The sequence below is a fragment of the Pseudonaja textilis genome, chromosome 4 (genome assembly GCF_049901715.1).
Source record: "Pseudonaja textilis isolate UNSWEBS1 chromosome 4, rPseTex1.2, whole genome shotgun sequence".
Taxonomy (NCBI): domain Eukaryota; kingdom Metazoa; phylum Chordata; class Lepidosauria; order Squamata; family Elapidae; genus Pseudonaja; species Pseudonaja textilis.
In genome coordinates, this window is record NC_141993.1 from 70,543,552 (window position 1) to 70,558,889 (window position 15,338).

Consider the following 15,338-nt stretch of genomic DNA (forward strand, 5'->3'; position numbering starts at 1 on the left):
AGTTATAAATGCTGATATATTACTCTGCAGCAATGCAACACATCAGCATTTATAACTGCTGATTATAACTTAGTCCAAGGAGAAAAATTCAAACCAAGAAACCTCAAACTATTGTTTAAAAAAACAAACCTTAATGCATGTGTTTGAATTTTAATAGTGACCTTCCAATCTGATTCAGATTCACTATTCACTCATTTTAATAGTAATATTTTGAACAGAAAACAAGTCTTGCTTGTTTCAACATTCATTGTCTTTTTGAACAGTTCCTGAAATGTCTAAATGGTATTTCAGAAGATGCCTCTCCTGTTAGAAGATGTTATCTGAATAACTAGGAGGCAATAATGACTTGTTAAGAAAACATCAGAATTTGACAAAAGATTGTTTAATGAGGTATTCAGCAGGGTAGTAAAAAGTTGTATATTTTATTTTTTGTTTGTAAAAAAAAATTTACACATGCAGACTAAAACCAGTGTAAGAAAGTACCCACCATTATCTTAAACAAATAACTATACTTAAATAGAAATGTCTGCAATATGTTTGTATAAAAATAAGATACATTTGTACAGAAACAGATCTCCAGTTTTCATATTGATACCACAATCCTAAACACATACAATTTAACCTGATTATTGTTTCAAATTAGATGATACTGCTAAGGTATTTTATGTGCAAAAATTCAACATTTTTTTGAACGTGTCTTACATTCTTGGACATACTGGGCTTCAAATTTAAATCCTAATTGACTTCAAGTTTCAAAGAGTCCCAATACCTTGTATAACATCCAAACAAAGGTAATAAGCAATGCACCCACACTCAGCGCCTGTGCCTGCTGTGTCCTGATCGACCAGCACCATGGTGCTTGCTTTTATGTGATCTCTCAAACGAACGAGACCTTTCTCGCCTTTCTCTGTGGTGTCCTCGCTCGTGCCTGTGTTTCTTAACGAGGTCTGAATGGTCCCTAGATTTGCTCTGAGAACGTGAACGAGACTTTTTCCGCTTGTGACTGTGTCTGTTTACTCCTTTCAGTTCTTCTCTGCTGTGCTTTGGTTTTAGATGGGGTGATCCGTGATTATGGTGTCTTCGAGGGCTGCCACTGTGACTACGTGATCTGCTTCTGGATCTTGAGCTGTAGGTTCCCGAGAGACTCCGTCTATTGTTGTAACTTAAAACACAACATTATGGCCTTTCAGCTTGTTATGCAAAATACAGCACTGAATTAACCCCTATACTCACATTTTGTTAAACATTTATCGTTTACGTTTCTGAAATTACTTCTACCAGGCTACTCCCGTTATGTTTGTTTGCAAAACAATTACAACAAAATAGAAAATTAGGAAGTCCGTCTGCAATAGTTTGATATGCAAAACTACTGAATACTATGCTATCATTTATGGGACAATCCCACTGCTATAGAGGATCCTAGAAGAATATTGTGGATGGACGGCTGAATCAACCAATAGGGATCGAACTCAAGGCTGTGTGTGGGAAGAGTTTGCCTGCAATTCTGAACTTTAATAATTGCACCACCAGGGTTCTTAAGTAGAAAAGAAAGGTACCAGGGAAATTGGGATTGGGCGTACTGGCGAATATTTAGTGCTTGTAGCCCAAGTTACTGGAGGGGAAAATTGATGATTGCACTAAGGTATAGGGCACACAGATGAATGGGGAAAATGTGTGAGATACCACCTGCCCTGCCCTATTTGTCTGCGGTGATACCTTCAGATAGGAGATTTCTTTTATCTGAAACCCAAATTGTGCTGGAGTTTAGATCTCAGCTGCAACCCTCCTTTGATTTGCAGGACCAAAGTCAGAATAAGATTTCCTAATTGTTCTCAAAGCATTCACAACATGAATTACACTGTTCACCTTCCTGAAGTATTATGCAGTAAAATAAAATCGCAAGATATGAAGTAATAATTTAAAAAAACACTTACTGTCTCCTTGGAGAGTGAGACCTGGATCGTGATTTTGTTCTTGACTTTGATCGGCTACCACTTCTACTGCTTCTGCTTCGCTTGCTCTCTTTTCTCATTCTGGTAAGGGGGAAAAAGGAATTACTACATAGGCTGCAACAATTAAGTTGATTTAAATGAGTTAGCATGGGACCAAACTTATTATAGGACTGTTACTTCTAGGTATGAGGAAAATAATTTGTGCTGAAATCATTCATTAGAGCAGAGAACAGCTGGTTTTGAGAAGTTCATGCCGTAACCTAAGCCTAAATTTCAACGAGTTCTGTCCATGTATGTAATGGAAAAAAGGTTGTTTTGTTTCTGGTACAACCCCAAATAGTTTTTCTAGATAGGGGAGGTAGAAAAAAGCTAAGGATGTTGGAGGCCAAACAGAAGGGAGGAAAAATCTGAGATGACGATATCAGAGGGCACGATATCAGTAGGGATATGCCATGCCAGAATCTGTTGGAGGAAAAGAACAGAGACAACCAGACTACTTGTCTAAAGTAAGATTCTGGAATCATTCAGAATTTTGTTCTATATATTTAATAACAAAACTCAATACTTTATCACAAATGAACAGTTGGATAGAACTTGTGAAATGGAATGATTTGTCCCAGCTTTGGAAAAAAAATGTATTTCTGTTTTGTGCAAACTTCATCACTTACCCATTATAAGGACTTTTGGAAACCATCTGCCTGTCTTCTGGTTCTTTTTTGATAGTTTTTGCATTAATACACACTGGAGATTTTTCTTCTGTTTTTATTTCTCTTGGAGATGCTAAGAAATAAAATAATCCAAGGTAAATATCCTTTTTCTGTAACCAGTAACTAGATTCTAATTATCTGCTACCATTAAGTTTGATTTTTCCTGGTTTAAAACACTACCCTCTAGCTTTTATCTTACCCCTTAAACAATATGACTAGCTTTCCCTTTCTGAAAATTTAAAACCAGTAGCTTAGAAGCCTCTGCCAAACAATTTGGATTCCTATTATTTGAAATAAATGTCAGTGTTTTCAAGGTAACACATGAACCTGTTGAATTTTCAGTATTTTTTTTTCATAAATTTTATTTAAAATGTGGTCTATTTTCCACATAAACCCTGAAACTAGATAAAATGAAGCCAATTAAACATGAGCCAAGAACAGTATTCCTATTCATTTATTTAAGAAAACTGCTCAAAGTATCTCTCTCTCTCTCTGCGACAAAAGTATGTCAACCTCTAGGATTATCAGTTCATTTGAAGCAGAAATTAGAGCCAGGTGTTTCACTCAATGGAATAAATCAAGTATGGGAGTATATAATGGCTCGAATAGGTTATCAATCTATTTCTAAAGAGTTCAGACTCCATCAATCCACTGTGAGGCAGATTGTCTTCAAATTCAAAACCATTGTTAACTTCCTCAAGAATGGTTGACTAACCAAGATCACAACAAAAGCAAGGCATGTAATACTCCAGGAGAACTCAAAATAATTCTGGACTGACAGCTAAAGAGCTAAAGGCCTCTCTTGAATTGGCAAATGTCATGAGAGAACCATTAGGAAAACTCTGAGTAACAATGATGTGCATGGAAGAGATGTAAGAAGCTGGCTATTTACAATTTGTGAAAGCTCATATGGAAAAGGCTACTGAAAAAATGTTCTGTGGAGGGGTGAGACCAAAACAGAACTTTTTGTCTTGAATGAAAAGCATTCATAGTGAATCCTATTATCATATTCAATAGGTTTCAGAACATACTTAATTACCAAATTAGGTACTGCGACAAAAGCCTATTACATTATTTTGCTTGATTGCTTCCAAATAGCTTTGGAAGCAATATATAATTAAAAAGCATAAAATCTGGAGCTGATTGTGGCTGCACATGGTCAAAATGGCAACCACTAGTGCATAAAACTTACAGGGCTTGGAAGCAGGTGAAAAGCCTCCCAATGTTGAAAGAGCTGGAGTTCCATCTGGATTTAATCCTTTGGCCTTTAATTTAGCTTCCTGTAGAGCCATTTTTCTTTTTTCTACTTCCTTATCAAGCAATTCATAATTAGGCTGTAAAACATGAGTCTAAGTCAGTTCATACCAAAATGGATACATAGGTCAACTCATTATTAGTTAGATATTATTTCAGTGACCTTAGTTCCTCAATGGCAAGAGTTAAGATTGTTAAGATTTTATTAAATTATATTCCCCCAATATAAAATATTTTAATTTATAAAGACCTTTGGATATCTCTTGCTTGTTCTGTTGAGAAAAAAAATGACCATATACTCATGGAAGAATGCATGTGTTCCAGATTCTAATTGTTGGCTGAACATCTGTCAATTCCCAGACTTCGAATCATACGTGTACTAAGGCTGGACAATGTAATTCCGTATGGACTAGGTATGATTCATATTATTTGCTCTTGTGTTTATTTTGTTCCTGTTTCCTAAAGAATTATTTTTTCTTTTTTGGTTTTTCTTCTTCTCCAGGTGATTTAGTACATTTTTACTTTGTTTCAGTATAAAGCTTTTCAACATAGTAAATTAGGTGTTTTTTTAAAAAAACACTAGTCTTTTCTACAATAGTAGATTCACTATTACTACTTTACTTTTCTTGAAATTATCCCCAAGTCTCCATGCATGCTGACTGATGGGATTTTGACAAGGTATAAATATAATAAACGAATAAACTGGAATTCATACATTATGGGAAATAGCTACACTGTAATACTTGTAATACCATTTATATATAGAATATTACCTTTTTCCTAGTGTAAAGCTTAAGTGTTGTTAAACATATCTCCTGAATGTCTTCTTCAGTAGTTCCAAAAAGTAAAAACCAATGAGGACGATTAGGTAAAGGAATCTAGAAGACAAAATATTACCAAAAAGATTGCAAATCTATTTTTTCCAAGACAGTATATTCCATAGATCTGAAGTCTGAGGACCCAACCAACTTCTCAAAATGTAGGCTCTTTTAGAATGGTATCTCCTATTGTGAAATTAAGTTCCAGGCAAGTTCATACTGAAAATCTGTTCATGAAATCTTTTCAATATTTATTTTTAATTTATTAAATGAATTTATACAGCCGCCCAACTTAAGTCATGGTAACTCTGAGTGGTTTATAGGAATAAAACCTTAAATACAAAATCAAATATACCCATACATTCAACAACATTTAAACAAGCCATTTGATGGGCTCCATATCAACCTAGGATCTCTAAGCCCATTGGCAAAATTATGTCTTCAGGGCCTTTCGGAGGAGGATCAGGATGGAGGCCAGTCTTATCACTGCTGGGGTGAGGTTCCATAGGGAGGGAGCTACCACAAAAAAGCCCTTCTTCCTGATCTTACTAGGATTTCCTTGATGAAGGGGATCCATAAAATACCCACCCACCCTTGCTAATCTGATGTAACTGGGAAAAAACAGTCCTTCAATAACCTGGTCCCAAAGCCATATAGGGCTTTAAAAGCAATAACCAGTGCCTTAAATGGAACTCAGGAACAAATCAGCAACCAATGCAGCTCCCACAAGAGAAGTGATACATATGCAAATCTAGACTTACACACAATCATGCAGACTGCAGTATTTTGAACCAACTGAAGCTTGTAGATACATCTCAAGGGACCCTCATTTGTATGGGATTCCAATTCCTTTGGGATTGGATTCCAATTGGTTAATCCCCATTAGGATTCACAGAATCAGCATGAAAAATTGAAAATATACAAAAGCTATGAGCAGAGGAAAAAAACAAATACTTACTTGAAGAGCTCTAGCAGCAAGATAGATGCAAGCACAAGCTATTGTTTCTGGTTGAAATCGAACAAATACATTGGTTCGAAGAGTGTCATTCATGTAATTCCTGAAAAATATAAACCTCAATGTGTTTCCTGTTTAAGAGATACCATGAAACCAAGCAAAGAAAGTTGGAGACTCAATCTACTTTATTGTTTTTTCTTTTATTTCAGTAATTTAGGTTCCCATTTGTCAAAGAATCTGCCATAAAGACAAAATGCCTCAAAGCCCCTGGACCACGTAACACACAGGCTCTTTTTATCTCTCTAGAACCCCATGAAAGTACAAGCTGAGTTTTGAGTTCAGTCTTTACTATTATAATGTGGTGCACCTCAAAGACTTAACAAAACTTTATGCAATTGTTTTTAGTATTCTTGGAAGTGTCCATCAACTAAACTTTAGCTCCAAAAATATTGAATCACGTGACCATTTCTTTTTTTTAAAAAAAATAAATCACTGAATTGTTACTGATCTGTTAATTTCATACAGATTAACATGATCTACAGCAAATTTGTAGCCATCAAAAAATAAACTTACTACACTACACTACAAAAACAATGTACATCCCATTATATTGAAGGGATTGATACAAGCATGTGATGTAGTCTCCTATGGTTATCAACCAGATTCAATTTAGCATTCTGTATTTTAAAAAAAATAATTAAAATATTTACAATTACTTTTAGACCATCTATGAGGCCAGAAATAGATGTGAATGACAGCTGTGCACATATTTCTATAGGTACAATATAAAATTGCAGGTTAACAATTTAAACATTTCTTACAATGCAATATAGTCACTGCTAAACTACAACTAAGTAATGAAGTATTTTTCTAAAACTAGCAGGTAATCTCCAAACATGCGTACAGCCCTATTGTGAATTTTCTGTGTGGAAAGCTTCACTCATCAATATGTCTATAAATGAGACATGTGCTAGCTTTTGGCATGCACAGAGGAAAATAATCCCCCAATTAGGCAACCTCCCCCCAAATAAATAGATACTTGGAGGATAGAATTAAAGCTTATATGGTTTACCTTAATAGGTAATGTCATAAGCACATTAACTAGGACAACAAGTATACATTTCATGATTATGTATATTGAATAGGTAGTTCTAGAATCAAATATACAAATCCTTTTGACACCCCGACAGAACTAGAAGATGCTGCCCGCTGGATATGGACCACTTCAGTAAATCTCGGCTGAGAGCTTGCACTGGATTGACTGGAGAGAGAGGCAGCCAATCAGGCCATCCTCAGATCATGAGCTGTGGTGCAGAGGGCAGAGTTCTATGACTTACCATCAGGGACTACCCTTTAATTAAAGAGTAGAAAAAAGAAAAAAGTTAAATTGAGTTCTCCAAGGAAATGCATTATGAAAGCCATGAAAATAGTAAGCAGAAAACAAGCAGCAGCACATTCCACAAGATTTTGCTTTGTTTTTTTGGTTTTTTAACTTACAGTTCATTACTTGGTATTTGGACATCAGCTTGTTTTTTTTTCTGCTACTATTTTTCTGGCTAAGAAAGATAAAACAAGAAGGAAATAACTTACCAGGCTGTCTGGACGAGTGTTTGATTACGTTCACATTCTAAGACTTGCAAGTACATAACAATGATCTGAGGGATGAAAAACAAACAAGCAAATTAACACATTTTATTCCAATCTCACTTTGAACATAAATCAATCATAATTAGATTTTAAAAGTTTTCTAGCAGCTTCTGAAAAATCAAAACCACCCTTTCTACTGATTGCAAGTGTTATTTTTTTAAGTGTTTCTTAAGAAGGCATATATGTTTATCCTATAGTAGTGCAAATTAAAAAAAATCTTTACCTTCTCCATAATTATGAAAATACATAGCATTTAATACTGGAAAGCAAACACTTTAGAGGACTCACCTTATGTGGATGCTTGACATGAACACAAAATCCCAATTCCTTCAGCACCCTCCTTTCTGCTTTGATTACTTGATTTTTGGTGTTTATGTAGTTCTGATCAAGTATCAATGGGCTTGGAGTCCTACAGTTTGTAAGAGATAGAGTCAAAACGCTTTTCTATATCGAAGACAGCAGCTTCTCTGTTTTCCCTTTCCAACCAACTAATGGCAACAGAAACCAGATTTTGAACTCCTGCAAACAAGTTTAAGCTTTAATCTTGTGCTGTCCAAGTTAACTAAAAGTCATTACCTAAAATTTTATTTACCTGTAAATATTTGAAATGAGACATTTGAAAGATACTTAATTAAAAAGACAGTTGAGCTACAAGACAAGAGTCCCAGCAGTTTCTCAGAGAAAATTTTCATTATCTGAAAAGGAACGTACTGGTATATACAACATTTAAATTTCCGCCGCCAGTTTCAACTCTGCAAAATAAATCTGTTATGCACAGGTAAGTAAATGAAAGCCTTTAATATTTTTCCCCTGCTGTTCATAGTGAAGAAATATGTGTATGTTTCTGTATGTATGTATGTATGTATGTATGTATGTATGTATGTATGTATACAAAGACACAGAGACATGCACACAATTTCTTCCATTATGAAATCATCAAAAAAAAGGTGAATGTTAGAATATTTTGGACATGATGCGACACCCCCAAAAATATGGCATACTGTACTTCACTTAATCCTCTCCAAGGAAAGATTGAAGGCAAATGAGGTCCAGGCAGAAGAACATCATGGTTTCAAAATCTTAGGGACTGGTTTGGACAAAACTCAACAGCACTTTTTCATGTGGCTGTTGATAAAAATAGGATCACCAACAAGATTGCCAACATCCGATGATGGATATGGCACAAGAAGTTTAAAAAGCAATGACAAATAAGAAATAATATTAATTTCTATATTTCTACATTTTGAGGACAGTCTATGATTTTGTGTTATTCTCACTTTTTAACAAGCTAAAAAGATGAGAAAAGAAATATTTAAACATTGTCCATAGCATTGAAGTATATATTGTAAATAATGTACAAAACAAAAAAATGTTTAGCTTATTATGCAACTTTGCATATCACTACAATTTTTCTTACTGTTTCCCTATTTGACATTTGGATGGTCAGAGAAATATACTTTCACATCTTAGAACGTTAGGCATTCTGCTTTACTCCAAATTCTAGAACATTTCATGTTTCACAAAAAGCTTGAGGAAAATATATTTTCTCCACTGAACTATAAAAAAATACGCACCATTGGCTCAGAAAGTGTGTCAACCTCTTACCTTTGTTATCTGCTAATAGCATAATATTCTGAACGTTACCCATTTTTAACTGGACAGAGAGAAAAGCAAATCGTATTCCTACTTTAATTAGTTATGCAGAGCCAATTAACATCATATATATCAGATTAAATTCCTATAAATACTGTTTGATTCAAATCCCATTCAAGGTAGTTTAAAGATATAGGACATCTGAAAAATAAAAAATATGGAGAAATATACATGTCTATGTTCCAATTATCTTGTTGATGTGCAACTTAAACAGGTAAATGTTATTATGGTGCCTGCAGCTATTTGTCCTAGGACATTTTTTTAGCAAAATCTTTCTCCAAATTCGTATTATTTTTTGAGGTATTCAATTTATACTTAAATTATTTAACTCCTAAAAAATGCATGTATTTTCCCAATTTTATTGAGCTGCTTCTTACATAAACATGCATTTTTATAGCCTCAATTAAATTTCAAACTGTATTTTGACCTAAAATTATGTAGTCTGTTTTTAAGGTAAACAATAAAGCTTTCCAAAAATTATAGAAATATCAAGAAGCTTATCTGTAATAAGATTTAAAATCCCTATTTGGGTAGCACTTGGCAATTGACCATATTCATTAAGCAAAACCCATTAGTGAATTTCACTTATAAAATAAGCAGTTTGTAATTATTGTTATGAGAAAGTTCTGATAAGGAGCACAAAACTAATATGCAGCAACTGAACAACTCCAGAATATTCCACTCATCCTTTGAAACATGGCAAAATAATACCTCTAGCACGGCATGGAGGGAAATAGAATTTCCTAGAAGGTTTTAAGATAAATTTATACATCATAAGGTACTACTTGGATGAGGAATTTATTTCAAGATTAAAGGACTCAATAATTTAATATTGTACTACCTAGAAATTTTAACAGAAATACTTTTTATATTTCCTTTCTCTGAGATAAAATTCATCAGATTATAAAAGGCAAGATAATTTTTACATATTTATATCTGAGAAATATGTTAATTGAATAATGAGGACAGTTAAAGCACTCATTTTAGAGGAATATATGAAATGAAACAATTGCTCAACTGCTTCCAATATTATTTTGGCATTGGAATAAAAATGATGTACCCAACTGTAATACATTTAACCAATTCAGAAGATAAATTAAATGCATTTCACTGGAAGCAAACTGCAAAACTGGATTATCTTGTAAAGTAAATACAAAGGACAGCCTGCAAGTCTGTTAAGTATCTAATTATCTCTGTAAAACTCTAAAGCATTATTTACAATTTGAAATATTCTCCTGAACATAAAACTAGGGATCCAATTATTATCTCTTTCTCAATCTAAATTTATGTGCCATACTTAATTTTAAATTTGCATGTCTGTGTGTATACACACACAGACAGGTACATGCCCAAAGGAATACCTTTTTGCTTGCTTGCATTTGTTGTGTAACTGAGCCTTGAGAAAAGCACACACACTTCAAATGTTTATACCATCCCACCCCCCACCCCCCCATAAAGAGACTGTGCTACAATTTTAACTTAGTGCTTGCTCTGATGAGAACTGTGTGACTGCTTACAATTACAAGCAGGATATATAACAATAAAATTTAGGCTTAAATACTGCCCCATAGTGCTTTACATAACTTTCTGGGCAGTTTACAATCTAGAAGCATTATTTGTATATTGCCCCAACAATATGGTCCTCATTTTAACCGACCTCGGAAGGATGGAAGGCTGAATCAACCGTGAGCCCTGTCAGGATTGAACTCCAGGCTGTTGGCAGTTTACCTGCAAAATTGCACTTTAACCACTACACCACCAGGACTTTGTTTACATTTATAGATTTACAGAAATAAACCCTAAGGTCAGTGAGGGGCATTTAGGACCAAAATATATAAAGACAAATACTTAGCTTTGTCTATTTGTATGTTATCAAGTCTCCCATTGTCTCCCATTCTTGATATAAGTCTAAATATGTTTTATATTTCTTCCTGCTAAATATCACCTATATAAACGTATACAGATTTAGCATTTCTAGGAATTTGGCTTCTCACATCTTAGCCTTCTTTATGTCCCATTTTGTGTATTGTTGATAAAGCACAGAAAAGAAAGAATAATCCATATGCTATAAATTTCAGGAAAGTCACATTCTTAAATCAGAGATGTCTTTTTTGGAATAGTTCTGGTTTGATTAAAAAACGTGGAACTATCAATACATTTTTTGCATGTAATTTGTTAGAATAAATGCAAATATTGAAATTATCTAACATACACATATTTTATTCTGTAAACTAAACCATTCGTATCTATTATAACAGCACCTTCCAAGGTGCTCATGCAATATTTTAATACCACATAAGTGATGTGACTGGATTTTCACATGCAAAACATGTATTTGTTCATTTGCTAAGCATGCATATTTACTTTTACTTTACAAATCCACCTTTTATTCTTCCAAAATAAAAAAGAATCTTATTCCAAATTAAACGAAGTGCACATTTCATAGTATCACTGAAAACTTATGCTAATTATATTCTTAAAGATTAACTTCCACATTCAACTGATTTGTTTCATAAAGGAAAATACTTGCATTTCAAAGTAATCTGTAGAAAAATATCATTCAATAAAAAGCTACACACTGAGAGTAGTCCATTGCACATAGAAACACTGTTGTAAAGGTGAAAAATTCACCTAGGATCCTCAAATTCAGCAGAATAAATTATTATGAAATAAAGTTATTCAGCACAACAGATAAGATTTGTAGTTAAAATTCACACATACACATACACTTTACTAGTTTCCAAAAACCTGGACAGCAAAGATAAAAGCTTAACCCAAGATACAGGAGTTCTTCCAAATTGTTCACCAATGGCCAACCTGTCAGTCCCCGGTTCCAGTGACCTATTCTGAGAGCACTGGCTTCTCCTTGGGGATTTTCCATACGTCACTCACTGTTGCCATGACGACAGCTTCATCTCTATGAACCACTCCACATCACCCAGGCTTTGGTAAATGTAGCTGGTCGCTGTATAGTCGGTTGCAAGGGAAAAAAGAGCTAAAGTTAATAACGTGTACAACTGATTTGTTTGTAAAATTGTAACACGCACAGAAATATACTTACATCCTGTTAAAAAAAATGAACCTGCATGCCAAATTTTAAGTTTCCATAACCAGATTTGTTGCAGAATTTTCAAAGAATATTTAAATTAGATTAATTAATTAGAAATGTAAATGAAGTATAGTTTCCCCGATACAACACTGACACCTAAAGCAGTATGCCAATGTCTGGAATGTTAGTTTATAAGCTTTAAAAAATAATTAAAATATATACAAGTTGTTAAATCAGAACCTAGATAAAATAAATAGTCGACTCACTGGCTATGATATATTTGCTTCACTTGAAATCAAAAGATAGCTCAAAGTGCCCTTTCTGCATTTGCATTCAAAATGAAATTTTCATTGTTTATTTTAAGAAAACACTTTGAAAGTAAATAAGCTAGATTAAGCCACATGTATTTTGCCAATATAGGCAATGAATATTTTTGATTCAGCATAAATACCTAAATATATCACAAACATTTATGTTAGAATGGCCCATTATCCTATAACATACAACTTCTTGGGAACTTCACTAAATTTCAAGAAATCACTGAAATCATTTTTATCACTAACTAAATTCACTCAGACAAAATTTATGGATTAAAACAAGGAAACAATCCAGCAACTATAAAGGATTTCTTTAAAGATTTCCTAAGCTTTTATTTTTTAAAAGCTCCCTAGTTCAAAGCTTACTTTGTATTAAAAACTGAGCAGTTCCACAACAAAATAGTTCTAAATCAATCACTAAAGCATGCAAAAGCATGATGAGCAACAGGTGTGGTTCATGTTCCTAAATCCAGATGGCTTTCAGGCTTCATTTGCCTATCTGCTCTATATCAAATTGCTGTCAACTGTCGAAACCAATAATACTAATGTCAATTTGAAAACAATTCAATGTAGATATTCCAAAGTACTATTTTAGATAAAATATATTAGCTTCTACCAATGACTCTAATAACTGGAATTCAGATTTAGTAAGTCACCATAACAAAGTCTGATGCAACATAAACAACAAAACAAATACCAACTTAATGCTTTAAGATTTCCAATTTCTCATCAATTAGTTATTAAACGTGTTAGACCTCTAACCTTACTTACAGAGGAGTAAACCAGCTAAATAAACAACTATAATGTCCACACCATTTAAAAAACCATAAACAATTCAAAGATCCCTCAACCTACTAAAGTAACCCTGTGCAACTGAAACCTCCACAAGTTTGAGACTACATTGTGTGTGAGAGTACAACTAAACAAAACACACAGGTATGTTTCAGGTAATAAAAAGTGGAGCTGGCCTTACCTTTTTATTCTTAGTTGGCGTAAGTGATGGAAAACATTGATCACATCTCTTATCCGGCGGGGAGCTTCTTCAATTTTGGAAGCAAGATTAATGCAGGCCATAGCCACAATCTGGAAAAAAAAAAGCCAATTTTTCTGTGAAAACGGCCCTTGAACCTGACTCTCATATATATATATTACTGCAAAGCACAAAATCACTCCAAAACACCTTCCCCCTTCCCACCAAATCCATCCAGCTTTCCCTTACGCCCCTAGAACTCACCTCGAAACTGTGCTTGACGAAGGACTTGGAGTAGAAGAAACGATGGAACAGCACCTGCCCGGTCGCCATCGCCACCTGCGAAGACAATCCCCAGACGGGGAGGAGAGAAAGATCAGCCATCTCAGTCGCCCGGAGAGAGGCGCATGCGCAGGAGCGGCTGTGCTTAAACTCCCCCCGCCCTTCCTTCTTCCCGGAAGCGGCGACAGAGCTGGGCCTGTCAAGCAGGCCGAGGTCGCGAAGCCGCCGCCATTTTGCGTCAAGCGCCCGTTTCCTTCCCCCCCTCCCTTTTTCCTTCTTCGTCTCCGCCACAGCGGGGCCTTTCTAACGCCCGCGAACCTCCCGACTTTACTAAACTCTCCGTTCTCCCGTTGGAAAAGTGGAACGGCCGGGACTTCGGTGAGGCTTAAGACCAGGCCTTCCCGTCCGTTAGCTGTCTGCTCCCCCCTCCCCCAAACCGCTTTCCCGCCTTTCCCCCGTATTTGTTCGGCCCCGGTTGCGCTGACCTGTGGCAGACGTAGGAGTATGCCCGCGGCCTGGATGAGCTCGCAACCCAGGATCCGGAGGTCAGTTTCACTCTGCAAGTCTAGTCCGTCCTGCATGGAAGGAGTCGGCGAGAGCCGCTCCTCGGGGATGAGCGAGTGATCGATAGTCAGCGACACCTCCGAGTACAACCGGTCGCCGATCAGAATCCCCGCGGGGGGAGCAGGAGGAGGAGGAGGAGGCGGCGGCGGCGGCGCTGAGGAGAGCGGGGCGCCCGCGGCGGCAGGAGAAACATGAGTCCCAGCAGAGGCCATGACGAAGAATCGCGGAACTGAACGCACGTCGACCGCACCCGGAGCCGGCCACGCACAGACTAGCCCGTTTGCGCCCGGGCGTCGATGACGCAGCCACAGAGCGGTGCACGCTGGGAAAAGAACCCTCTCCGCGCGACCGTGTCTGAAAAGCCAGCGCCGCCCTCCCCACCTTTGACGTCATTGGCCGTTAGCGAGGAGTGGGCGTCTCCGTGCTATTTATAGCTCGGCTCTAAGTAGGGAGGACGCGGTGGTATTAGGGTGTTGCCCTCAGTGTAGAAGTCAATAGATCTGGCCGCGGAACTTGTCAATTCCCAGAAGCTCCCACACCCAGCATGCTGGCTGGGGAATTCTGGGAGTCGAAGTTCACACATCTTAAGTTACCAAGCGTTAAGAAACAGTATTGAATTCCTCCTAAAGACGTTGCCCCCTCTTCTCCCTTCACCTCAGTCTATTCGTGAGGGGAAAGGTGTGGGGCGTCCTCGCTTTTCTGTACAACCTGCAAGGAATTTATTCTTAGTCAAAAGTCTATGGTCATATAAAAGTGAGATGAACAGTTACAAACATTCAATCAAGTCAATCAAATAATCAGTTCCTACTACAGACAGTTTATTTTTATTTGTCAATTGCTTACAAGATAATAGGTATAAGTAAAAACATGGTTATGAATACATGGATACATATAAGAAAATATATATATAGGGTTATACATATATATATATAAAGAAATAGGACGGGGGTAGGCACAGTGTGCTTATGCATGCCCCCTACCAACCTCTTAGGAAAGGGGTAAGGTCAATAGTAGACAGTCTAAGGTTAAAGTTTTTGGGGTTTGGGGAAGAAATCACAGAGTCAGCCCCAAATTTATGTTAAGTGAGAAATTTGCTAAGGGAGTTTTGTCCCATTTTTGTGACTTCTCTTGCCATGTTAAGTGAATCACTTCAGTTGTTAAATTAGTAAC

General features: G+C 36.2%; 1 protein-coding gene across 1 annotated transcript; it reads right to left on the reverse strand.

Moving 5' to 3' along the window:
- Positions 1-366: 366 nt before the first annotated feature.
- CCNL1 (cyclin L1) lies at positions 367-14,519 on the reverse strand. The gene is made up of 11 exons (XM_026705863.2): positions 14,090-14,519; positions 13,587-13,661; positions 13,326-13,435; positions 7,622-7,742; positions 7,277-7,341; positions 5,690-5,789; positions 4,687-4,791; positions 3,852-3,993; positions 2,621-2,732; positions 1,935-2,033; positions 367-1,162 (listed from the first exon to the last, which is right to left on the reverse strand). The coding sequence occupies exons 1-11, from the start codon at positions 14,378-14,380 to the stop codon at positions 814-816; spliced, it is 1,569 nt and encodes a 522-aa protein (XP_026561648.1). The 5' UTR covers positions 14,381-14,519; the 3' UTR covers positions 367-813.
- Between the last annotated feature and the right edge of the window lie 819 nt (positions 14,520-15,338).